The 27135-nt window shown below is 40.4% G+C and overlaps 1 protein-coding gene across 11 annotated transcripts in view; it reads right to left on the bottom strand.

Annotated features, from left to right (window-relative positions):
• Window positions 1–27135, bottom strand: part of LOC126356163 (pericentriolar material 1 protein-like) — a 382055-nt gene that overhangs the window by 262186 nt on the left and 92734 nt on the right. For all 11 annotated transcript variants that reach the window (XM_050006912.1, XM_050006916.1, XM_050006913.1 and 8 more), the window contains exons 16-19: window positions 23682–23766; window positions 18759–18855; window positions 11345–11444; window positions 2209–2334 (exon numbers count right to left, since the gene is read on the bottom strand). In XM_050006912.1, the coding sequence (XP_049862869.1) occupies window positions 2209–2334; window positions 11345–11444; window positions 18759–18855; window positions 23682–23766 (408 nt within the window). The remainder of the gene's footprint in view (window positions 1–2208; window positions 2335–11344; window positions 11445–18758; window positions 18856–23681; window positions 23767–27135) is intronic.

Below are 27135 nucleotides of genomic sequence, written 5' to 3'. Positions count from 1 at the left end.
ACACTGCATATCTCCAGTCAGCTACTGTCCAATCTGTGTAGTTTTTGGCCCAAGAGATGCAACTTTATGTGGTGCTGTGAGCAACGGCCTTCTGCTAGATACCCAGACCCCAATGCCTACAGCATGCAACTCCCTCCCTACTGTTCACTTGGCAAATTGCTGAGATTGCCTTCAAGGGTGGCAGCAGTTCCAGTCAGGATTGTAACCATTAGTCACTGACAAGACATGGCACTCACCTCCAGGCCCGTTAGTTAGAATGTTTTTACCATTACTTGGCTGTGAGTGGTACACCATTCCTTGTAGACATATTAGACAGTCCATGCTGACACACCAACAAATTGAGCAACTTCCTTCATGGTTTGGCCAAGGCCATGTCTACACACATTAGCTCCATTTTGCCGCTTCATGACACCTCCATGTCAATCCATTTTACTGCTGGTTCCACTGATTCCATACACTCGACTGACGTGTACATATAATTTCACTGTCAGGACATACATCAGTGGTGGGCAAGGTTTTGTGACCACCTCATAGCAGTTTACCATCATATCCATGATAATAAGGTTCGCTGACTCAGTTTTTCATGTGGACAGAGAAGTTTAGTTGAATGTGCAAGAACAGCATCTGGAGTTGGTGCAAGGGAGCACAGCAGCATCTCCATAGTCTGGAGTGTCAGTGGATGTCCTTAATGTGTGCAGCAATGAAGAATGAAACTATGTTTTACATTACAAGTCAGTTGAAACATATTATGTGTAAATCAAGTATACAATGGGGACCTACCGAATGAGGCAGTGCAGCTGTTAAGATGCTAACCTCACATTCGGGAGGATGGAGTTGTTCTATCTAGCCATCGTGACTTGGGGTTTCTGTGGTCTCACTAGGTCACTAAGGCAAGTGCCAGAATGGTTCCTCAATCAAGGCCACCCCCAACCACCTGTTCTATGCTCACAGACTACCTGTCACATTCTCATTCAGGATGTTATGTATGCTGTGTTTTGTATATTTTGTTCTATTGAATCACACTTTATTACTCTGACAAATCTAATATCACCGTAAGATCATCCTTGGATGAATAAAGATAAATAAATAAATTTAAAAAAATCCACAGTGCTCCAAAGCGAACAGCATGCTCTCTTAACCCTTTCACTGTTGTGGGTGTGTATACACATCCTGCTACACTGTTTCCCTGGTGCTGTGCATGTGTACAGGTGCACTGGTTGGGTTTTTCTGCAGTGCTATGGACGTCTGTATGTGTCTTGAGCCACCCACCTCTCACTGCTGTGGACAAGGTACTGCCATAGCTCAGTGATTTAAAAAGCTATGAGTATTTATTATACAACATATGTGCCCCATTATGTTATCATTTCCCAAAAACCTCATTTTAATATCTTGAATCATTTATGAGATGTGATAATTGTTATGACCGTGATTCGCAATGCACAAGGATGTGAACGGGCATGTTGTGCACAACTGCCAATTAGATATAAAACCCAATAACTCAAGAACTAAATAAGATACCGTCCTGCTTTCAATTTTAAATAAAATATCCATATTTTATCTACATTTCATTTGCTGCAATGTAAAAGGGTGGGTCAAAAAGGACTTTAAAACTTTGGAGTGATATAGAAATTTATTGAGATAGCTTATAGAATTGGTAGATGTGTCATTTTGTAGCAAACAACTTGAAGTTTTCTCACACTCTTTGCAGCTAATCATGCGTAACTTGTGCAACGGCAGTATATATTCGAATTTTCAGGTCAACTAAATTGTTTAGTTTCAAGGCCAATCCACTGACCTGGAAAGGGATTATCAAAGAAACTTCAAATTTCCATGAGGAAATCAGGTGCTGCACTGTCTCGTAAAGATCTTTTTGGCTCAACCTATACAAGCTAAAATCAACCATACGTAAAGTTTACACAATACATTTTTACCTCTGCAAAATCTTTAAAAACTTTGCGCGGTGATTTACTGAATTTGATGGAGCACAGTAACTACGGCAGATAATGAAAAGAAATTCAGTCCTTTGCCATGTGAAGATATCTCCCTGTAAGATGGGCAAAGATCAAATTTTTCCCAGCACTGAGCGAGCAGTACAGCCATAATACAAGCCGCCCTCAGCACAGAATGCAGAGAGCACATCTGTAGCAGCAAAAGGATTAAGAGGATGACTAATATATTGTCTGGTAAATTTTTGTGCGCTTTACATACCTGTTTGAAGAAGATGTGTTATGCTCTAATATATCTTTGCGATTACTGCCACTGCAACTGAGTCTTGCATTACGCTGGGAAGAAACTGAGGGGATGTCATTGTTTTCTTCACACAGGTTATCATCACTGCAAATGAATAAAAATATGCAACAAGAATACAGGTAAAGTGAAATAAAAATGCAAAAGATTTAATAACAATTCAAGAACAAAGAAAACACACACACACACATACACACACACACACACACACACACACACACACACACTACGAAATAGGGGGAGGTTATTAAAAATTAAAGAACAATATCTGAAACAGTAGGATCCCAGGTGGGAAACCAATAATTTCATAACGCCACAAAAGCTTGAAAGATCACAGTAGATCCTACAAGGTTTCTAAAATGTTGTGCACACCAAGTAAACAATTATTTCTTATTGAACTGCAGTTAAAATAAATGTATCTCCTGTGAGTAAATTGTGATGTCAAACTAAAACAGAATAAGAAAGCAAATGGCAGCTAGTTGTTTACAGGTACCATACTGACAGCCAATCAGAGAATGAGCCATCTGGTTGTTTGCTGCAATCAAAACACTCAGATCTTTTAGGTGTTGGTTACATTTACCTTTGGACAATAATTGCAGCTGATAATGTAGTTGTAATTCAGTATCGTTCTATGCTTTGTTTCTCAAGAATGGCACATTTATTTTATGAACATAATGACTGAAACTAATGCACAGATATGTGATGAGACTTTTACAATCTAGTAAAGAAAACTCAATGCTGCTATGCATTGACTGAGAGCATTTGAAATATATCTGACAGAAACTCATACAACTGATGCTGTCACAGTCGTACTGCACAGATGGGTTATTGCAAACGGACAATATAATTTCCTATCAACTTCAACTGTCTTATCACATTACATTTTTACAGACAGACTGACAGAATAAGAGCCAGCTGTTGCACATCAATCATATGAGCTGAATTACAGCTATGTTTATTGTTCCAGGCTTCTAATGAGTAAAGAGGTTTCACTGATTTGCAAATGTGCTAGCTAAATTTCAATATAAGTATTCAGATATGGCAGATATAAAAAAGACAGTCTAAACACCACAAGTATTTGGATTAATCTGTGGCTGAAAGCTTGGTTATGACAAGACAAAGTCTTACTTTTGGAAATGGGGTTCAGTTGTAGACAGCAAGATATACAGGAAACAAATCATTCCGACTGACAAAGGGACTGTTATAACGTCAAGTTGAACAAATATACTTCAAGGACGACACAATAGATTTAAGTCACAGATCAAGTAAACAAAGTAAGACGGGTGTACACTTTAACAGTCAAATCATAACTGAGTCCAAGTCTAGCGGCCGCTGGCTGGCTGGCCGCTTAGGTGGCACTGCTGTTGCATGGCTGGCAGATAGCGCCATATGTAGTCGACGTGCGTGACTGCATGGCGGCACTTTGAAAGATCGGCGAGTCACAACACTTTTCCCCCCTTTGAAGTTTTTGCACATGTCTTGATGGAGGTGGCCTGTAGATTGCTAACATCCATAGGTGTTGTTTGACTGGCCGTAAAGTCTCGAGGAGGCGGCTTCCTGTACGGACGGACGTGTCTCCGATGATAACGGGTCGAAATGACAAGAGACGTGGGGGTCGCATCTGCTAGGGGCCCCGTGCACCAATCTGCCCATTGCGGCAAGTCCAGTTGTTATAACAGGAGACATGGACGATGTGTCCGCATCCGTAGGAGGAGGAGGCGAGTTGAGTTGTTCTGACAGATGGTGGTCATCTGGTTCCTGCACGGGCACGTCTCCTGTTGGCGTCAGTTCTTGTGCTGGCACCGAGATGATGGTGAGAGGACTGCATTGAGAGTAATGAGAGATTCCAGTATCCCGAGTGTCAGGTAGAGCCGAAGGTGGTGTAGCAGAATCGGGAACAGGCGATGCCGGCACATGAGACCAAAGCTGGTCCGAATGACGCACTGCAACACCCGTGTCCATCTGGATTACATACAGGCATCGGCCACGGTGTCGTAAGATGCGGCCAGGAGTCCATTTTGGCCGCCTGCCATATCCCCGTACCCATACAAGGTTGCCGGCGGTGTGCCGGCCAAGCGAAGACACCCGCGGTCATCAGGTGGAAGGCTGCAGAAGGTGAAGTAGCATGTGGGGCTGTCGGCCATGTAAGAGCTCAGCCGGGCTGTGGTCACCCATAGGGGTGAAATGGTAAGAAGCCATAAATTGGAGAAGCACATCATCATCAGCAGCAGAAGAAGTCAGGAGTTTCCTCATCTGAGCCTTAAATGTGCGGACCAGATGTTCAGCCTCACCGTTTGACTGTGGATGGAACGGAGGGGCTGTGATGTGCATGACACCGTGATGGGCACAAAAGTCCGCAAAATCGGAAGAGGCAAATTGCGGACCATTATCAGTAACAAGAGTAGAGGGAAGGCCTTCGAAAGAGAAAATGCAAGCTAGAGCATTGGTGGTTGCCATGGTGGTAGGCGACGTGCAACGCACAATGAAAAGAAAGTTAGAGTAGGCGTCAATAACGAGAAGCCAATAAGTACTTAAAAAAGGTCGCGTGAAGTTAGCATGAATACGCTTCTCAGGTGAAGGCCACGGTGACAAAGGTGACTTCCGGGCAGTGGCCTGTGACACACAAGCGCCGCAGGCAGCGACCGTGTGTGTGATTTCAGAGTTGATGCCGGGCCAGTACACATTACAGCACGCCAGAGGTTTGGTGCGAGAGACACCCCATTGCCCTTTGTGAAGGAGGCGCAAGACCAAAGCACGCAAAGACGCAAGTACCACAACATGCGGCGAAGCATTGTCAGTGGAAAGAAGGATAACACCATCCCTAGCCGTAAGGCTGTAACACAAAGTGTAGTAGTTCCGCAATGGATCATTAGTCTTAGCGGACGGACGATCTGGCCAACCCTCCTGAATACAGCATAAAACCCAGGAAAGGGTAGGATCAGAACCCATAGCAGCCGCCAGCTGGTCCCCAGTGATGGGGAACCCATCCACAACCCACAGCTCGGCAACATCCAGGTGGAAACACAAAAGTTCATCCCTATCAGATGCCAGATCAGGACCCATGGGAAGGCGAGACAGTGCATCAGCATTCACATAGTGAGCTGTCAGCCGAAAATGAATCTCATAATTGAAACGAGACAAGTAAAGAGCCCAACGCTGGAGGTGGTGTGCAGCATTGTCGGGAAGTGACGTTGATGGATGAAACAAGGAAACAAATGGTTTGTGATACGTAAAAAGATGATTTGGATCTATAGAGAAAAAAACCAAACTTATAAAGAGCATAAATAATGGCCAAAGCTTCTTTTCCAATTTGAGAATACTTTCGTTGGTCATCCGTGAGAGTTTTGAAGGCATAAGCAATGGGTTGTTCAGAACCGTCAGAAAAAAGGTGCACAAGGACTGCACCAACCCCGTATTGAGAGACGTCCGTGGCAAGAACAAGATATTGGCCAGGTCGATAAGCAGCCAGGCACGGGGCCTGTTTTAGCATAGTCTTCAATTTCTGGAAAGCCCCATCACATGACACGAACCAGTGAAAAGGCACGTTTTTATGCAACAGGCGATGCAATGGCTGAGCCACCGAAGCAGCAGACGGTAAAAACCTGTGATAGTATGCTATTTTTCCCCAAGAAGGCCTGCAGTTCCTTAAAAGATGTAGGGCGAGGAAGGGCATCGATCGCAGCGACAGTTTGCTAAAGTGCACGAATACCATCCCAAGAGAGTTGAGACCCCAAGTACGTGATAGATGCCTGAAAAAAATTTTGATTTCCGAGGATTACACTTAAGACCAGCAGTCTGTAAGACATTAAAAAGTGTGCAGAGATTCTGAAGATGTTCTTCAGTGGTGGAGCCAGTGACAACAATGCCGTCCATGTAATTTACACACCCAGGGACAGTGAGCAATAATTGTTCCAAGAATCGCTGAAAGAGAGCAGGGGCACTGGAAACTCCGAATGGCAATCGTTGGTATTGAAAGAGGCCGAAAGGCGTGTTAAGGACCAGAAATTGCCGGGAAGCAGCGTCAAGAGAAAGTTGATGATAAGCTTCTGACAGGTCAAGTTTAGAAAAATACTTGCCTTCAGCAAGTTTAGTGAACAATTCTTCAGGTCGAGGCATAAGGTAAGTGTCGATGAGGCATTGAGCATTTACAGTAGCTTTGAAATCGTCACAGAAATGAATATCACCATTGGGCTTAGCAACGATAACGATAGGAGAGGACCACTCACTGGAAGTGACAGGAAGCAAGACCCTTGAAGCAGTGAGACGATCCAGCTCCCGTTTGACCCGATCACGAAGAGCCACAGGAATGGGCCGAGCCCGAAAAAACTTAGGCCGAGCAGTGGGTTTGAGCGTGATATGAGCTTCAAAGTCGTTTGCACAGCCTGACTCACAAGAAAAATGGACGAAAATGTCGTCAACAAGGAATCCAATTGAGCATAAGGAATAGCATCAGAGACAATATTGACAGAGTCATCTATGGACAACCCAAAAACGCAAAAGGCATCGAAACCAAAAAGATTCTCCGGATCACTATGGTCAACCACAAATATGGGAACAGTGTGAATGACAGATTTGTAAGATATGTTAGCATCAAATTGTCCCAAGGGAGAAATCTTCTTGTTTATTGTAAGTCTGTAATTGCCTAGTGACAGGACACAGGGCTGGAGAACCCAACTGAAGATACGTCTGATTTGCAAACGGATGACACATGACCCTTTTTTTGCATTTGTGACACACGGCCAAAAGTTGGTTGGAGAACCCAACTGAAGATACGTCTGATTTGCAAACGGATGACACATGACCCTTTTTTTGCATTTGTGACACACGGCCAAAAGTTGTGGACAATCTTCTCGTGAATGTTCCGTAAAACACCGCAGACATGAGGGAAGTTGCCATGGGATTTGCTGCAGTTTCTTAGTGGTTTGTTTACGGTTAGGCCGAGGCTGCGCTTGGGAGCGTACTGCAGCCACGTCAGCTGGCGAGGACACGCTGCACGCTTTGTCAACAGCGCACAGAGGTTATATGTCTGGCGACGTCACCCCCTGCCTCTATTTGTGCTCCCGTGGCGTGAGAAATTTGAAAAGACTCAGCGATGGATAGGACTTCATCTATAGTTGGATTTGCCAACTGAAGGGCACATTGCCTAACTTCTTTGTCGGGCGCCGACCGGATAATAGCAACCGGTACCATGGAATCGGTGCAGGATTCTTTGTGAACGTCAGTAACAAATTGATACTTTCGACTGAGGCCGTGAAGTTCAGCAGGCCAAGCGCGATTGGATTGATTTGGTTGTTTGTGACAACGATAAAAGACAACACGAAAGGCTACCACATGCGTATGCTTTTGAAAATATACGGAAAAAAATGAGCACATTTCAGCAAAGAACAAAGATGTAGGATCTTTCAAAGGAGCCAATTGTGACAACAACCCATACATTTGAGGTGAAATCCAGGAAAGGAACAGAGACTTACATGTTTGGTCGTCCGCGACATGAAATGCCAAGAAGTGCTGTCAAAGACATTTTTCGTAACCATCATAAGGAGGAAAAGTAGGGAGACACAAAGATGAGAGATGCTCCGCATTTGATGCCGCAACAAACTCACGAATCGCATTTGTGAGAAGCGTTTACTGTTCTATGAAACCTTGCAATAGGTGCTCTAAGGTAGCCATGGAAACCTGTGGGTCAATGATGAAAAAGAAAAATTCACTACCTATTCGCCAATTGTTATAACGTCAATTTGAACAAATATATCTCAAGGACGACACAATACAAGTAAGTCACAGATCAAGTAAACAAAGTAGGATGGGTGTACATTTTAACAGTCAAATCAGAAATGAGTCCAAGTCTAGTGGCCGCTGGCTGGCTGGCCGGCCGGCCGCTTAGGTGGCGCTGCTGCTGCTGCATGGCTGGCAGACAGTGCCTCATGTAGAGGACGCGCGTAACTGCGTGGCGACACTTTGAAAGTTCGGCGAGTCACAACAGGGACCTTAAAAACTGCTCTGCCCTTTTTGGTTTTCTTCTTTCTTGTATGGTTTGAAGGCCAGTGCCCTAAAACCATTTCATAAAGCAGTATACTGTATTCACCCGACTGTAAGACGTGGTTTTCAGCCAAATTCATCATTCGAAAAATACAGGGTCATCTTATATTTGCAGATTAAACTATTGGTGCTAAGGTGTTTTGTGGAGTATACATGTGTAGCCTCACATTTATAGCTTTAGCTACAGAGGTCATGTGCAGATTTATTTTGAAGAATTCGGAAGGGTAGGGCTCGACAAACGATACTCGCATTCCAACAGGTTTGAGATTTCCTAATATGCCAAACAGCTTGATACAGTATTGACATTGCTAGAACACTGACTCATGTGGCACTACTGCAAGAGACACATGAGAAACTATGGACTAGCCACTACAACAGCCTACTGCTCTGATTAAAATTTGGTAATTTTGTGAAACACAGGCAAAAATAGCATTAAATTCTATCGTCTAACAGACTTTTGTTGTACTTGAACAGGTTTGCAATAAACATTCTCATACATTAATGGATACCACATACAAAAATTAATGTCACTTTTTAAGTAAAGGTAACACTCAAAAATGGAAATGTTGTCCCTGATAAAACATTAGTTGATTCAGACCCAGACCACTATTTTATTTGGTTATGAGAGACTGTAATGAATTACTAAGTGGACTGCAAACAAGAAATATCAGTCACTGTTCACCTATTAGAATACCCAGTAAAACATTACCATCTTTTAATCAGATTTAGAACATGAGTGCCAGACATTCAGTTGAAACAATAAGGAAAGTTAATACAGAATGAAATGTCTAACAAAGAAATAAATCATATTAAGCTGAAAGTAACTGTTATTGCGATAATAAATTAAACAGCAGCAAGATCCATTATGGAAATACCACCAACATACATCACTAGATCGTGAAAGCTCACGAATGGGGCTGAATCATAACTCTACTCCTTTATTTATGTATTAGTTGGTGTTGTTATATATGACCTGCACATCAGAAGATATTGCAGTCTGACTTTCATAGTGACTCAAGCTCAGCGCTACTGAAGGTTTGGAAGGGGACAAAGTACACCAGCATGGCTGAGAGCTATGTTGATCAGATGGAGGGGAACGGTATGGGAGCAGCAAATTTCATTGTGTTGCCAACTATGGAAATCTATACCATGTATTTTGGAATTTTATGAACATCTACCACATTTAAACTGCAGTTTGCCTGAATTCACTTTTAGTCGGATCGAACTGCCTTTAAAATTGGAAACATACTCAACAACAGTATTCCTTTCTGCAGGAGTCAGTAAATGTCTAGACAGGGTTGTACTTAAGTGTTTTTCACTGTAATGTTGTCGATGATCACCTTGACGTACAACAGGAATGAAAGGAAGTGTGTCAGCTGGTTCTACACAGCCAATGACAGAACAGCAGGCAAGTGATATGCTTGGAAGCAAGAGATATTGGAACATTCTCACATCAGTACAGGAGCGAACTCCAATATGTATTCAGAAAAAAACGGCTGTGTTCTCAGGTCCCACTGTAGCCACAACCTTGAGACTGCAACACATTCGGAAGAAACAGCCGAATATTTGTGACAACAAAGATACAAATTTCACAGCTGTGCTCTTAGGGTGATGGTGGTGATGATTAAAAATAGTGATACCACAGACTACAGGGTTAGTAAGCAAAAGAGGCAGAAAAGAAAACAGTTTAGAATATGTATAGTGTTAGCTTTTTAGCAAATACTGTACATCAATAAAACAGTTTGTGATTTTAATTAATCAGAATATGTTAAAAATAAATTTTTCTCAAAGAGTCTTTTACGGAAAGGGGTGGCTGTCTTACATTCAAGGTCATCTTATACTCAGGTAAATATAGTAATACCATTCTCAAAAACATTTGTGAAAATCAACTTCAAAGATCTCTGAGCACTGTTAATATAGAGTCTTACATTTTGTTTCCATGTGTATTCCAGGTATCTCTTTCTCTCATGTTTTGAGGAGCTTATCTTGTACTAGACTGAGAATGAATGGAGATAATTCATCACCTTGCCTGACCCCCATTTCAATTAGAAATGATTCTAAATTTGGGTCACAAATTTTACTTTGCAGATTGTGTTAGTTTACATTACTTTTATTTTGGGAATCTGTAATACTTTCTCATCTGCACTCCACTTGCAGTTGTCTATATTTAAATGAATACTGTCTTTGCATGCTACAACACCCTTACTAAGATTCATGGTATTGTGCAGCTCTGATACCAACAGGATATTCTTAAAGAGACTTAATTGTATGCAGATGGCAGCCAGTCAGAAGCGGATGCTTTTGCTGACCATATCCCTCATCTGAAGCATTTCCTCTATTATGCAATGTCTTTCTATACTTCTGTGACTTTTTCTTAAGGTTTCCATTTTGTCTCCGCACAACAAAAAAACACATTCTGCAAACAGTTTCTGGTTTTACTGCTTATTCTATTTTTCACCATATTTTTTGATCTGGCTCTATTCCAGTGGTTGCCAGCCTGAAATCTTTAATAACTACATAAACCTTGAGAGCCCTATCCCTCTTTAATCTGGTTTCCTAATGATTAGTTGCCAACATTTTCACTTGCTTTCCATAACATCTGGTTCGGTAAGCTACACCTCCCTTAACTGTTATTTCACGAATTATTATTGTCTGTGCCTGATTGCAAATCATTTTTGTTAATTTAACTCTGGTATCAATTTGTAATAATAACATGAATGACGTCATGTATCATATGTTCCAGAAATAGAAACAGAGTTAATGTGGAAGGATGATGAGCGGTCCAACATAAATAACCATTGGAATATTTTTTAGTTCAATTTTGCTCTCCATATTCTCCAATGGCCTACGTATTATATTTTACAGTATTTTAGCATCACTGTGACTGTGATTTTCCACTGCCTTGCAATAGCTGCACACAAGATTGCACCGAGTCAAAATGGCAGTAATTTTAGACTAAATATCAATGCAAAGCTAAAAGGCACTGTATAAACACAAATATTTTTTTTTCACACACAATTACAATACATATACTTCGCACATTAATATTTCTACTTACCTAGAGAATCCTGCCCTGCCATCATCCAGGTCCTCCAGAGTAATCTGTGTGGAGTTCCCCCATGTCGCATTACTTGTGCCAGTATCACCAGTGCCACAACCTTTAAGAACAGAAAAGACTCACTGGTTGATATTCACCTTTTTAAAAGAGTATTTATGATGAGGTACAGAATCTATGCAGCTTCCCAGTCAGAACTTTTCTGCTGTATTAAAACTTTGTGATGTACTGTAATTCATGCTGGGACCCTTGCCTTTTGTTTACAATTTTATTACCAATTTAACTGTCTGCTCTGCATTACAACTAACTTATGGCTTCATTCTGAATGACTGAAGCTTTCTTTATGTTAAACCATATAAAATATGCTTGAATAGTTAAACTAATATTGGCATTAATCGGAAAATATGAGGATATGGATTAGAATCCCTATGTGACAAAGTTTTAATCTATAAGGAAGTTTCATTTTGTTTCCCAAAATACACATGGAGTTGAACGATAGCTATTTTACATGGAAATTGTGTAATTCATTACAACAAGGATGAATATTAAAATACAATGAAGGGAAGAGCAAGTTTTGGTTCATCTGCTACACAGAAACCATCATTTTTCAAAAAAGACGTGCACTGCTTATGGGCAGTACAGAAAGGAAAAAGACAGAATGTTAATTTTTTTTATATTGTACTTCATCAAAAGACATGATCATTTAAGGAAAATATACTATTTGTTGAACTTTTATTGATCATTTATCTTCCTATTTCTGAATCGGGATAAGTCAGAAGATTTTTGAGCCACTTGCATACTGTGTCCAACCACCACAAACTTTGCTCATCTCTAACAGTAAAATAGTCAATTCTGTGTAGTGTGGTTGATTTTTTCATTTTGAAAAATGTGAAGAATAAACTCCTCACCCATCACAGGAGCCATCTGTGATTTGTCAGAGAAGAAAGTTTACACTATATAGTAATGTGTGTGTGTTACCTACGATTACACAGATGATCAACACAAAATGCAAAGTATTAGGTTGGTGCATAAGTTCATAGGGCTTTTGTTTTGCTTATTGGTATTCCAGTTGCTGAGGGTTTATTTATTGATTGTCTTTTTTTTTATTTGCAGTTCACTATTTTTAGCTGAGTTTCCATATTATTGTTCTGTCTTATGGAGTTATTCATTAAAGACAAAGTCTGTAAATGAGTCTGCAATCATTTTTTGGCATTTTATTTTTACAAGTTCATCTTGATTACACAGGTTTCTTACACTTTATTACTGGTTTTGGCTACTGCCATCTTCAGGTAATTAAAATATTCTGATGTAAATCATCGTCAAGTTAAACATGTGAGTTCATGGTACTTGTGTGATCAAGACAGGCTTGTAAAAATAAACTGTCATATGGAGATAGAGCTGTGGACACTAGAAAATTGAGTGCCAAGCAGAGAAATAAGAACATTGCCGACATTTTTCTGTTTAAATTCAAAGGAGTCACAGCAGCAGAGACAGCCACAAACGTTTGTGCCATGTATGGTGATAATGCCACTGGACAGAGCACAGCAAAAGGATGGTGTTTTGATTTTAAGGAGGATCACTTTGACATTAGTAACCCTCCACATTCTGAAAGACATTCGGGGTTTGATGAAGATCATTTAACCGCATTCATTCACAATGATCCATGTTAATGTATTCGAGAACTGGCAAATGTGATGAACTGTGATCATCTCACGATCGTACGACATTTTTATGCAATGGGGAAGGTTAAAAAATATTATGTACAAGGACCACATACTCTATGCCAAATGAACAAAAACCAGTGGGTGGCCAGATGTGCATCTCCACTTGCTCATCTTCGACTGGCTCGTCAACAACACCGATCGTTTCTGTCCACTGACCATTCCTATCTGGTACTGTAATGGTGATGAGCAGTGGAATCTTTATGCTAACATAAGGAAAAGAAATGAATGGATGAGCACAAACAAAGCAGCAATTCCCTGTCCAAAGACCTGTGGGCATCCACAAAAGATAATGCTATGCATTTGGTGGAACAGCGACAGTGTGGTGTACTACGAAATGCTTCCCCAAGATGCAACCATCACTGCTAACATTTATTGTCAACAACTAAGAAATTGAAGCTACTCCACAATAACGCCCACCTGCATTCTGCTAGAGTGACAAAAAACAGTATCCAGGAGTTGGGTCAGGAAGTTGCTTCCACCTTATTCACCTGATCTTGTGACCTCAGGTTTTCATCTTTCTGCTCTCCATTGAATAATCTTTAAGGAACTTCCTGTCCAGATGAAAATGCGCTCCGAACACGACTCGGTGAGTTATTAATCTCAAAATCACATGATTTCTACTGTTTTAGAATTGAAAATTTATCTCAGTCTTGTACACAGCGAAGGAGACTGTTATTGATTATTTGAGTGGGTGTTATGTGTATCTGTTGTGTTTATTAAACTTATGGAAAACACTATGAACTTATGTGCCAAGCTAATACAGATATCCACAAAAATAATTAATTTTTTAAATATAAGTTAAGTGGATAGATAAAAAATCTACACACGAAGCACCAGCAGGACTACACACATATAAAAGGTATTACAGTGTGCTGGCTTTTGGAGCAAGTGGCTCCTTCTTCTGGCACAAGGACTGAAGGGGAAGGAAGAGCAGTGAAGGAAAAGGATCAATGATATTTAAAAAAAGGGGTAGAGTTCAGAAAAGTCACCAGAAGCATGGGTCAGGGGAGACTTACCAGATGGGATGAGAAGGAAAGACTGTTGGGGATTGCACCGGATGAGACCTAAAAACCTGAGAGCTTAAAAGTGGAAGACAGGATAATAGGCAAGACAGGAATTAGTGCTAAAACATTGTGCACGAGTTAATAAGAACAAAAAGCTACACATATTGTATGTGATAAGAGGTGGGAGGGAGACGGTGAAAAAGGCAGATTAGAAAAAAAAAAAGATGTAGAAGACTAAAAGGGACTGAAGAAAGAAATAGTCACTGTGAAGAAATTCTGAGACCAAAGAAATTAATGTAGATTAAGGCCAGCACTAAGGACATGTTTTAGCACCAGTTCCCACCTGCAGGGTTCTGAGAAACTCCACTGGTGGGAACTAGCACTAATATACATATATGACAGTGTGCACAAAATAGCTTGGCTCAAACGAAGGGGTTGTCAGGTGGAAGTGCTAACCCTCAGTATAACCTTCGAGTCCCAACAACATTAAAAAAATACAATTTTTCACAAATTAATCTTTATTACCAAAGAACGCAACAAACACAAGAAGAAATTGGCAAAAAGTTAACAATCAATTTTTTAAAGAGGTGATTTCACTTTGGAATCATTGAGACATATTGTTTTCAACCATCATCATTTCATGAGATATATATGAAGCAATTTCAATTTCACATACTCCTAGACACAACCATATGTCTAGAAACTTCCATGAAACTCATAATGACTAAACCAAATTATAGTCCTAAGTTAGAGCAAAAATGGACCCAAACTTTAATCAACTTATACTAAAAGTACATGCTGCTCCAGACGTTTTGTTTCAAGAACACTCATAAAAGCAGATTTCAAATAACACTCATAAAAGCAGTAGTACAAACTCAAATTTACATTACAGTGCCTTTAGATGTCCTTACTTTCACTGTCAATGATCAATCTTATAATGATCACTATAAAACACATCACAATCTTCTACAGTCACATAGCATACTCTCCACGCAGACTGCTGCTTTGAATGCTGTGACTGACTGTTACAATGCACTATATTGATAAGATTAACTCAGTGTACCACTATATGTGTCTGTCTTGCGAAAGTATTAGTAGTTTTACGCAAAAAGCACTGGTAATTTAAAAAAAAGTGATAAAATAGTATTTTCAGGCAGAAACTGCTAATACTCAAGAGAGTTAGTAAGGGTTAGTTTCATCACATTTTGGTGTTTATGAATGTACAACATTCTGGTGGCAAATTTTTCCTTATGTAGTGCTAAAACACAGCTGTCTACTATTTGTTTCATCATATTTTATTTGTGTCATTTACAAATTTAACCAAAACTATAAAAGCAGCAACTTAAAATCTACATTTGTGGGTTAGCATTTTCTTCTGCCAACTAATTCATATTTGCACAAATAGTGCACCTGGGAAGTGAAAAGAGAAAGAGAAAGATTAGAGTTTAACATCCTGTCTACAATGCGGTCATTAGAGATGGAGCACAAGCTCAGATTGGAATATAATAGGGGAGGGAAGGGGGGGGGGGGGAAATTGGCTGTGCCCTTTTCAAAGACAACATCCTGGCACTTGCCTAGAGCAATTTAGGGGCGTCAGATTTGAACTGTCATCCTCCTAAACATCCTCTCCTCTCGCTCAGTGGTGGGGAAGCAGATGCTGGGAATGGTGGGGGCTCTGGCTTGAACAACCACCACGTGGTAATGGAGGTGCAGTTCAACATGAGGCCCATAGAGAAACACGTATCAAGCGTACCTTATTATAAGCTACAGCAAACTATCATACTGGGCGGTTATAATTAAACTGACAGTGTTCCGAGTGTCATAGTGTCGGCTGTATACATCACAGGGCCCTTAAACATTGTATGTTCATTAAACAGTGTGCTTGTGGGGTATATGGTGCTTTAAGCAGTCAGAATGTGACGTGGGTGCACAAAAGCAGCTGAATAGTCAAACACATAATAATGGTGGTTCTGGCATGTTTAATAAGATGTGGTCACAGGTTACAACATGGGTTCAGTATGGTCTCCCTATTCAACAACATGCTGCATCCATAACACGGCACAGTCGACAGTTACTTCCAGCATATCCAGTGTAATCAGTTGCCATATGCTTTCCTTCAGATAATGAAGAGTCCAGATATACTCCTGACAGACACAGCTTTCAGACATCCCCACAACCAGAAATCGTAAAAAGTTAGATTGGGGGATCTGGAAGGCTTCACATCTTGAAGTTGCCTAGAAATGATGTGGTCATCACTGAAAGTTTCTCAAAGGCTATCTTCACCTGGGAAGTGACATGTGATGTCATAATGTCTTGCATGAAAACAGTGGTGTGGACACACTTGCGGTCATACTAAGCTGAAACCATGTGTTGCACATGTAGGCCTTTATAATGTGCATGTGTCACCATACACATAAAAGGCCTGCAAGGTGTTGTCTCCATCAATAAAAACAGAACGAGAATGGAGGAGCTTGTGAAACCATACCACACAGTCATATAAGTTGAGTGCAGTGGATATTTCTGGACAACATGTGGTGGAGTAGAGCTCACAAAACCGAGCAGAGTAATATGTGCGAATATTAATTCAGTGACATTGCAGATAGCCAAGCGTACCTGGTTATGAAGAACTTCCTCCACACCTATGGCGTGTGAAGATGCATTGTCACATGCAGTGAAAAGATAGCAATGGGAATAAGAATGCTCGAAGTGCCCACGTCAACAGGTGACAGGCAACTAGGTGGACTTTTTTGTACTATTGCCACCTTATCTTGTGCAAGCTCTACCAGCAATGTGTGTGGAGGATAGATCCTGTTTCTTCTGTAGTGCTCCTTTCCCTGTGGCAGGCAGTGTGCTGAGTAGGTGTGAATTCCTTTCTACATCTGCATCCAAACTCTGTGAACCACTGTGAAGTTGATGCCAGAGGGTAAAGCCAGAGGGTAAATCCCGCTGTACCAGTTATAAGGGCTTTCTCCCATTCCATTCACATATGGAGTGCAGGAAGAATGACTGTTCAAATACCTCTCTGTGTGCTGTAATTAATCTAATCTTGTGCTTACAATTCCTATGCGAGTGATCCTTAGGAGGTTTTACTATATTCATACAGTCATAATTTAAAGCCAGTTCATGAAACTTTTTAGTAGTTTTCTTGCAATAGTTTCTGTCTATCTTCAAGAGTCTGCAACTTCACTTCTTTCAACATCTCTGTGACATTCTCCTTTGGGTCAAACAATTCCGAGAACATCTGCGCTACCCTTCTCTGTATCCATTCAATGTGTCAAATGTTTTATATCAATTGCACTATTCTAATTCTTAAACTTAAGTTAAACACATGCCCTCTTTCATACTTTGTGAATCTCAAAAATATGATCTGATGGAACTGTAGGTATTGTTCACTATACAGAGAAAAGAAAACTATTTGAAAACGTATTCCGTTTATCCAACTAAGATATAGAATAAGTGCATTACACAGTCTCAAGACATTTCCAGCATACAGTAAAAAATTCAACAGATTCCCAGTTTTGGGACTGAACTAGGGAGGAAAGTGCAATTTTTCCAACTATTCTGTAAAATAAGAAAAGAACTATATGCCCCAGGAAAGTGTGATAGGACCACTATAATTCTCTATATACATATATGATTTGGCAGACAGGGTGGGCAGCAATCTGCGGTCATTAGCTGATGATCCCATGGTGCACGGTAAGGTGTCAAAGTTGAGTGACTGTAGGGTGAAACAAGATGACTTGGACAAAATTTCCAGTTGGTGTAATGAATGGCAGCTAGCCTTAAATGTGGAAAGAATATAAGTCAATGCACATGAGTAGGAAGCTCAAACCTGCCATGTGTGGATACAGCATTACTAACATCTTGCCTGACACAGTCAAGTCAGTTAAATATCTGGGCATAATGTAGAAAAGTGATATGAGGTGGAACGAGCTTGTGAGGATTGTGGTAGGAAAGGCAAATGGTCATGAACTTCAGTTTTTGGGGAGAATTCTGTGAAAGTGTGGTTCACCTGTAAAGAAGACTGCATGTAGGACGTCAATGCGACCTATTGTTGAGTATTGCTTGAGTGTTTGGGATCTGTGCCAGATCACATTAAAGGAAGACACTGAAATAACTTAGAGGTGGGCTGTTAGGTTTGTTGCTGATACACCAGAACAACAAACAAGTGTTATGGAAGTGTTTCAGGAACTCAAATGGGAATCCATGGAGGGAAAGCAATGTTCGTTTTGATGAACACTATTGAGAAACTTTAGAGAACCGGCATTTGAAGCTGACTGCAGAAGGATTCTGTTGCTTGCAACATACATTGAGCATAAGGATCATGAAGGTAAAATATGAGAAATGACAAGTAGTGGTAAAGGGTACCTTCCGCCATGGCTTGTGGAGTATCAATGTAGATGCAGATGCAGATGTAAATGATACATATTCCGTTTGATTTTTTATTCCGAGATAGTTTAATTCTGTTCAGTACTGACCCATATCATGGCCAACTGTCTTAACATCCATAACTGAAATATAAGCAAGAACAAAACACTAAATTTAAAAAAAAAAATGACATAACTGTAAACCATGACTGCTGCAAAAGAAATGGATCTAATTACTAAATACTGAAGAAAACTGAGAGATATGGGACATTGTGATGCACATGTTCTATGGAACACTAGCCAACAATGTAAACATGCCTACCTGGTTCACTCTGATTCACAGATGATGACTGGCACTGATCCTTTTGCATCAACTGTTCCAATTCACGCCGTCTTGCTTGTAATCGTTGTGCATCAGCCTGTAAATATATGAACTTTACAATTATATGTGTGAAAAAGGAGTAAAATGATTGGTTTTAGGGAGCAAGGATATTTCAGGCATAGACACTTAAAACATCTGTCCCTCAAAACTCCAAAAACTTGACTGATTACAACACTAATGATACAATTACATCTGATAGGATGCCCTCAAAAAAAAATAAATAATGCTTAAGTGTCAGAAAGAGCCAGTTCCAACCTGTCCATGTCACACCAAAGGTAGACTTTACCTATTAGCAATGACATAAATACATATAGTGTATGGAGATTATGGAAGTAGAAAGTAGAGGTATAAATTCTGTTAAAGAACATGTTCTTTTTAGCGTGACTTTTACAAATGTTACATCCACACCTATACTTTGCAAACCACTATGAAGTATGTGGCAGATATTTTTCACATTGTGCATTTATTAGGTATTCTTCCTGTTCCATTTGTTTACGGAGCATAGAAAGAATGACTGCTTTAAAATCTTGGCGTGCACTGTCATACATCTACTCTTGTCTTTTCAGTCACTATGTGAGCTTGAAAACCAGAATCATACTTAACAACAGTTTGGCAATGCTGTGTTGTGGACATGACAAATGTCTCTCAGTCATACAAGTGACTCATAAATGAAGTATTAAAATGTTTATGTTCCTAAGGAAAAAAAGTATCCTGTATGTACAAGTTAGTATGACTTATCATCCTTCTAAAAAGTTTGTTAGTGAGTTCCTGACTAACACATAGAATATCATTTCACTATTGGGTAAGTGGGCTGACAGAGGTTAGGTTTCAACACTGAAGTAAAAATGTACACTCCCGTAACTGCGGCAAGACTTGCTGTGGCCGTGGGAGTGTATGTTTGGGCGTCTGTGTGCTTGTGTGTGTGTGAATTTATGTACATCATCATCATCATCATTATCATCATCATCATCATGTGTTCTGCCAAAAGGCAGGTTTTCACATGGTAGTTCTCCAGGCTGTCCAGTCTTCTGCCATCCTCTTCAGGTCTGCATAATTTTCTCTTCCCTTTATGACATCTATCATCTTGTATCCCCTTCTTCCTCTCAGTCTTCTCCCACAAACCAATCCTTACAAAGCATCTGCTAGCAAGCACTCCCTTCTCAATTAATGTCCCAAAGAGTTCTTTTTCCTTTCTCTTATAACCTTCAGCAGACATCATCTCTCACCAACCCTTTCCAACACTCTTTCATTAGTCACTCTTCCCATCCACCTTATTCTCTCCATTCTCCTCCATATCCACATCTCAAATGCTTCTAACCTTTTTTCATCCTCTTGTCTCAGTGTCCATGTTTCTGCCCCATATAGTGCCACACTCCAAACAAAACATTTGCCAGGGCTTTTCCTTAGACCTTTATCTAATTTGTTACACAAGTCTCCTCTTTCTGTTGAATGCCTCCTCCGCTATGGCAATTCGAGTTTTCACTTCCTGGTGACATCTCAAGTCTTCAGTTATTGTGCTTCCAAGATATTTAAATGCAATTACTTGGGTAATAGTAGATTGTCCTATTTAAATATTGGACAGTCTGTGTCTTGTACTGATGACCATACTCTTTTGTTTTGCTGTGTTTATTTGCATCCCATATTCCAAACAAGCTTCATTCAGATCTTTCAGCATGTCACTGACCGCTCACTTTCTGCCACTAATACTATGTCATCAGCAACTCTTATACTTTCTATTCTCTTTCCACCAATACATATTCCTCTTTTCCCATCTAAGCCTTCCCCAATAATCTCTTCAAAGTGTGCATTAAACAACAGTGGGGAAAGGCAACAACCTTGTCTAACACCTCATCCAATGCTGCTTCCTCCTGATATTTCATTTCCAATCCTTATCCTTATTTTCTGCTGTAAATGTAGATTCTGTATCGGTTGTCTCTTTTTTCAATCTATTCCTTTCCTCTTCAAAATATACATCAGCTTGTTCCACTGGACTCTGTCAAAAGCCCTTTCTAAATCTATAAAACAGCAAAGATTTCTCTACCTTTTTCCATACATCTTTCCCCTAAAGTTCTTAACAGGCCAATAGCATCTCCTGTTCCTATTCCTCTTCTAAATCCAAAGGGAGAGAAGTAAAAAGATTGTGAGCATGTTGATGGAGTAGAGGGCTTTGAAGTGCTGGAGTGGAAGCAGGAAAGGGGGGTGAAGGACAATTACTAAGAAAGGTTGAGGCCAGGAAGCTTAAGGGAAAACAGGATATATTGCAGGAAGAATTCCCACCTAGCAATTCAGAGGAGCTGGCATTGGTAGGAAGGATCCCGATGCCACAGGCTGTGAAGCAGTCATTAAGATTCAGAATGTTGTATTGGGTAGTGCGGTCAGCAACTGGGCGATCCACCTGTATCTTGGCCACAGTTTGTCACCATTCATGCATACAGACAGCTTGTTGGTAGTCATGCCCATGTAGAACGCAGCACATTGGTTGCAGCTTAGCTTATACATCACGTGACTGGTGTCACAGGTAGCCCTGCCTTTGATGGGATAGGTGATACTAGTGACAAGACTGGAGTAGAAGGTGGTGGGAGGGTGTATGGGACAGGTCTTGCATCTAGGTCTATTACCAGGGTATGAGCCATGAGGCAAGGGGCTGGGTGCAGGAGTTGTGCAAGGATGGACGAGGATATTGAATAGGTTTGGTGGGGTTGGAATACCACTGTGGGAATTGGGGGAAGGATGCTGGGTAGAACATTCCTCATTTCAGGGCAAGACGAGAGATAGTTGAAACCCTGCCACAAAATGTGGTTCAGTTGCTCCGCTGCTAGGTGGTACCAAGTCATAAAGGGAATGCTCCTCTGTTGCCAGATGGTGGGCCTTTGGGAAGTGGGGAGTGAATGGAGAGATAATGCATAGGATATCTATTTCTGTACATGGTTGGGAGGGTAATTAAGGTCTGTGAAGGCCACAGTGAGATCCTTGGTATATTTCAAGAGGGACTACTCTTCACTATAGATGCGGCAACAATGGGTGGCTAGGCTGTATGGAAGGGATTTCTTGGTATGGAATGAGTGGAAGCTGTCTAAGAGGAGGCATTGTTAGTGGTTGTAGGTTTAATATGGACGGAGGTAGCCATCTTTGAGGTGGGGGGTCAATATCGAGGAAAATGGCTTGTTGAGGTGAGGAGAACCAGGTGAAGTGAATGGGGAAGAAGGTGTTGAGGTTCTGGAGGAATGTCGACAGGGCCTCCTCACTCTCGATCTAGATCGCAAAGACGTCATCTGTGAATCTGTGCCAGGTGAGGGGTTTAGGATACAGGGTGGGTTAGAAAGGATTCCTCTAAATGGCCCACGAATAGGTTGGCATAGGATGGTGCTATGCAGGTGCCCTCTGCTGTACCCTGACTGCTTGTAGGCAATGTCTTCAAAGGAGAAGCAATTGTAGGTCAGGATATTGTTGGTCATGGTGACCAGGAAGAAGGTTTTCAATCCATCAGGGGTTGCAAAAGATGGTGTTTAGTCATGTCAAGGCCATGAGCATTCGGGATGTTAGTGTAAAGAGAGGTGGCATCAAAAGTGATCAGCAAGGTACCATGTGGTAAAGGAAAAAGAACTGTAGACAGTTGGTGGATTGTAGGTTGTAGGTAATGAGCTGTAGATGTTGGTCTATGAAAGCAGAAATTCTCTGAGTGGAGGCACAGTAACCAGCCACTAAGGGGCATCCTGGGTGGTTGGGTTTATGGACTTTAGGAAGCATGTAGAAGGTAGGAGTGCAGGAAGTGGTACAGATGAGGAGGGAGATAAGACTCTAGCGAGAGATTCTGGCATGAGGGTAAGGATTACAAGCATTGTGGATTGCAGTGCTTTCTCCAGATGTAAGATTAGCTTGCACATTGATGGATCTGGGGAATGATGGTGAGGCAAGGATCAAGGTTAAGAAATTCTAGAAAGTTAACTGAGGATGATTTGGGAGCAGTGGGGGTGGATCACACTTGGATGGAGGAGTAAACTGAGTTTGGCAGGGTTCAATGATGGTCTTTGGTTGAGTTTGTTTGGAAGGATTGGTGGCAAAAAAGTGTTTCCACTGTAGGAACCGGGAAAAGGAGAGACAGTCTTTAACAAGTTTTTCTGGGAAAAAAAAAATCATGATGGAAAGGACTATAAAACATTTTACACAATATATCTGTAACATACTTCTATTCCTGTGAACATTGTACTAGGCGCCAAATTAAAAATGTGAAGTTGTCCCCCACCCAAAGGGTGGTTTAAACAAGGCAGCGTTTCGCCAGTATGGTGTTATTGGAGGTCATACACCCTTACCTTCCCTTGATCCTTGAACTAACTTACTCAGCCAGTTATAGGGGGACCTATGGTTTAATGTGGGCTATGAACCATGATGCAATGTGTCATTTTACACATACATCTTATTGTCAGAGGTGAAAGAGGAAATGGTAACCACATAGATAAGTATTCTAGTAGAACCATCAGAGGATACTGGATGTGTGTAAGGGCAGTACTAGTGGTCACAGATCTGCTGGAAAACTTGAGTTGGCAGATTCTTTTAGGTAGTAGTAAATTATCACATGAAAGCGTAGTTACAACATTCAAGAACTTATATTAAGTGAAGCATCTAGACTTATTCCTCATCTCCCTTATTTATTGCTCCCATATGGAGCGTGAAGACAAAATTTGACTAATTACAGATCACACAGAGGCATTTAAGCAGTCATTCTTCCAGTGCTCTATATATGTTTGTAGAACAAACCCTAATGTGTGTTACCATGCAAAGAACCATCTGCCACACACTTCACAGTGGTTTGCAGATTATGTATGTAGATCCAAATGTAGACATCAAATCATAGTCATAGAGTACCTGTGTGTTAGTTCGTTTTTCTTTCAGAGGAGGCCTTTCAAATGAATGCCTTTCCTGTTCTGCCTGTGAAGTCACCTCTGCTGGACTGAAACATAAAAATGCAAAATTTTTAAATTTGTAATGTTTGTGTTTTCTTTATTCAGCAATAATTGCAAATTCAGCTGCTCCACTAACAGAATCATCTGCATTCACTGAACACCATCAACTGATAACACGTCAGTATTTCTGAGAAGGGTGGAGCAAGATATGAGCCTCTATATCGCCAAAGAAAAAATAATCATATTATGTAGTGATTTTAATATACACTTTGCAGTTGAGTCACAGGAATCAACTGACGTAAATAATTTATTGAGTACATTTTCTATGGCAAACATGGTCAAGGTATCCACAAGACTAACACCCACTTCCTGCAGTTAAACTCATGTCATATTTGTTGATCTTATTTCTACCCTAGTACTCAGTTTACAAAATTTATCCAACTAGCTTTCTGACCATGACGGCCTCTTACTTAAAGTAAAACTGACACATATGGCTGCCAACAGACCCTCAGTACCAAAGAGCACATAAAAAATAGTATCATAGACTCCAACAATTTCATTTTAATTAAGTAACTGCAAGAGATATGGAAAAATTTTATCATGAGGGTGACACTAAAAGGAAAGTTCATGTTATTTTAAAGTGCCACTTTTTTACTTGTATGATATATAGGAAATTCTTTATGAATCACTGGATGCATGGAGTGGATCACTAAGGGAATATCATCTCCTAGGCAACCAAGAATGAACTTTGCATAGGAAGTACAATAAATAGCGACTTGAATTTTCAAAGATACTTTAAAAAGAATAAAAAGTTTCTCAACGCAGTCACATCAAATGCAAAAAATACCTCAAACCATCAGCATACTATCAACTTAATGCAACTAAACGTCTTTTGGGAAGTTGCCAGTGGTACCACAGAAACCAAAGCCAAATAGGACTCACCTGAATACCTTAAGTTAAATGATAAAAAAACTTCAGATGCAAAGCAGAAAAAAAATAATTTAACTACATTTACCAAAGATTGCTGATAATGCACTGTGAAGAATCACTGTAGCAGGAGAATCATATAAAACTTCATTCCCAACATCAGATAGGTCTACTTTTCCTGCTCTGGTAACTGAACAATAGGTATTAAAATTGTAAGAGACTCTAAATCATCTGACTCATGTGGAACTGATGGTATCCAACACTATAAAAAATCCTTCTGTGGGACTGTCACATCCTCACACACAGCAAGTTTCCCAGAAGCATTAAAGGCCTCTAACGTAACTGCAGTCTTCAAAAATGAGAGAAGTCAAAATGTAAACTATTGTTGTCTCTCAGCTATATTTAAGATATAGCTAAATCTAAGATAATCGAAAAAGTTATCTACAGTCAAATAACAGCATTTATTGATAAAATGGAATCACTGACCCGTTAATTATTCACTCTTAATAAATTCCATGAGCAGAGTCTTAAATCCATCAATCAGGAGGGATTTTACTCTGGATTTTTCACTGATTTAAGTAAGGCTTTTGGACTCATTAATCACTCACTGTTGCTTTGGAAGCTAGAATCTTGTAGCATCAGAGGCACTGAAAATCAGTGGCTTCAATCACACCTCATCAACCAAAAGCAAATGGCTGAAATCACACAGCCATAATCTGAAAAGAGTTACTCGGATAAAGCCCTGAGAAACTGTGGAGACATACAGGGCTCAGTGAAAGGGGCCCTCTGCTCTTCCTATGTTTTATTAAATTTCCATAGTACTACTTCGGTAATTCCCCTACCCCTTTCCCCCCATGAACCATGGACCTTGCCATTGGTGGGGAGGCTTGCGTGCCTCAGCGATACAGATAGCCGTACCGTAGGTGCAACCACAACGGAGGGGTGTCTATTGAGAGGCCAGACAAACATGTGGTTCCCGAATATCATTCTTCCCGAGAGCATGCAGCTTTACTATATGGTTAAATGATGATGGCGTCCACTTGGGTAAAATATTCTGGAGGTAAAATAGTCCCCCATTCGGATTTCTGGGCGGGGACTACTCAAGAGGATGTCGTTATCAGGAGAAAGAAAACTGGCCTTCTACGGCTCAGAGTGTGGAATGTCAGATCCCTTAATTGGGCAGGTAGGTTAGAAAATTTAAAAAGGGAAATGGATAGGTTAAAGTTAGATATAATGGGTATTAGTGAAGTTTGGTGGCAGGAGGAACAAGACTTTTGGTCAGGTGAATACAGGGTTATAAATACAAAATCAAATAGGGGTAATGCAGGAGTAGGCTTAATAATGAATTAAAAAATAGCAGTGCGGGTAACCTACTACAAACAGCATAGTGAATGCATTATTGTGGCCAAGATAGACACGAAGCCCACGTCTACCACAGTAGTACAAGTTTATATGCCGACTAGAGCTCCACAGATGACAAAGAGATAGATGAAAAGTATGATGAGATAAAAGAAATTATTCAGATAGTGAAGGGAATCGAAAATTTAATAGTCATGGGTGACTGGAATTCGATTGTAGGAAAGGGAAGAGAAGGAAACATAGTAGGTGAATATGGAATGGGGTAAGGAATGAAAGAGAAATCTGCCAGGTAGAATTTTGCACAGAGTATAACTTAATCATAGCTAACACTTGGTTTAAGAAACATGAAAGAAGGTTGTATACATGGAAGAACCATAGAGAGACTGACAGGTTTCAGATAGATTATATAATGGTAAGACAAGAGATTTAGGAACCATGTTTTAAATTGTAAGACATTTACCGGGGCAGATGTGGACTCTGACCACAATATATTGGTTATGAACTGTAGATTCCTAAAGAAACTGCAAAAAGATGGGAATTTAAGGAGATGGGACCTGGATAAACTAACAGAACCAGAGGTTGCAGAGTGTTTCAGGGAGAGCATTTGGGAAAGATGACAAGATTGGGGGAAAGAAATACAGTAGAAGAAGAATGGATAGCTTTGAAAGATTAAATAGTGAAGGCAGTAGAGGATCAAGTAGGTAAAAAGATGAGGGTTAGTATAAATCCTTGGGTAACAGAAGAGATACTGATGTTAATTGATGAAAGGAGAAAATAAAAAAAATGCCATAAATGAAGCAGGCAAAAAGGACTATAAATGCCTCAAAAATGAGATTGACAGGAAGTGCAAAATGGCTAAGCAGGGATGGCTAGAGGATAAATGTAAGGATGTAGAGTCGTATATCACTAAGGGTAAGATAGATACTGCCTAGAGTAAAATTAGAGAGACCTTGGAGAAAAGAGAACCACTTGCATGAATACCAAGAGCCCAAATGGAAACCCAGTTTTAAGCAAAGAATGGAAAGCGGAAAAGTGGAAGCAGTATATAGACAGTCTATACAAGGGCGATGTTCTTGATGACAGTATTAAGGAAATGTAAGAAGATGTAGATGAAGATGAAATGGGAGATA

This window comes from Schistocerca gregaria, chromosome 3 (genome assembly GCF_023897955.1).
Source record: "Schistocerca gregaria isolate iqSchGreg1 chromosome 3, iqSchGreg1.2, whole genome shotgun sequence".
In the NCBI taxonomy this organism is placed as follows: Eukaryota; Metazoa; Arthropoda; class Insecta; order Orthoptera; family Acrididae; genus Schistocerca; species Schistocerca gregaria.
The sequence above is the reverse complement of the archived record's forward strand: the minus strand, read 5'-3'. Positions and strand labels throughout refer to the sequence as shown.